At 63.1% G+C, this 683-nt stretch overlaps 1 protein-coding gene across 1 annotated transcript in view; it reads right to left on the reverse strand.

Moving 5' to 3' along the window:
• Nucleotides 1-647: 647 nt before the first annotated feature.
• Nucleotides 648-683, reverse strand: part of LOC104996636 (BCL-6 corepressor-like protein 1) — a 3,135-nt gene continuing 3,099 nt past the window's right edge. The window contains exon 3 of the mRNA XM_010850935.1: nt 648-679. Within this exon, the coding sequence (XP_010849237.1) occupies nt 648-679 (32 nt within the window). The remainder of the gene's footprint in view (nt 680-683) is intronic.

Raw genomic sequence — 683 nt, forward strand, 5'->3', positions numbered from 1 at the left:
CCTGTTTCACTCGAGCCTGCCCTGCCTTACTCCGCACTTCCACTTGGCCCCTCGGGGTAGCTGCTGGGAGGCCATCGGCCCGGAAGCAGGTGGCTAAGTTGAAGACCACGTCACCATCCACCTTCTCCATCTTCACCCGGCCCAGGTCCACCTGGCTTCCGAGCTGTGGAAGCTCTGTGCTAGCGGCCCTGGCACTGCTGGGAACCACGTCCAGGATGAGCTCCTTGGGGCGGCTGTCATGAGGTAGCAAAGGCAGCTCGGGCATCTTGTGCAGGTTCTGGGGGGTGGCCAGGACCAGCTCGTGGGACATGTAGGTGGCCAGCACTTGGTTCTTAGGCTTTGTCTCTCCGGCCAGCTTCAGGCCACAAGCCCCCTGGGGGCCTTCCAGCTTAGGAGTGCTGTCGGGGCAGAGGTGGCTCTCTGGTTCCCCAGGCCCCTGAGTCACTCGCAGGTCCCCACTACTAGGCTGCACAGACAGCGCCAGGGTCCCTGTCTGAGGGCTGAGAGTCAGGAGGACAGGGTTCACTTGTTCCTCGTAAGGCTTGGCAGCAATGCGGCAGGGTTTGTTCTTTGTGCCCGTATCCTGCTCGGGAGCAAAGGGGCCCCCGGGCCGTGGCGGCTGCCCCTCAGGAAGCCCATGCATGGCCTCACTGGGGCCAAGGGATGGCACACCAGAAAACTCA

Source organism: Bison bison, unplaced genomic scaffold (genome assembly GCF_000754665.1).
Source record: "Bison bison bison isolate TAMUID 2011002044 unplaced genomic scaffold, Bison_UMD1.0 scf7180017851537, whole genome shotgun sequence".
Taxonomy (NCBI): domain Eukaryota; kingdom Metazoa; phylum Chordata; class Mammalia; order Artiodactyla; family Bovidae; genus Bison; species Bison bison.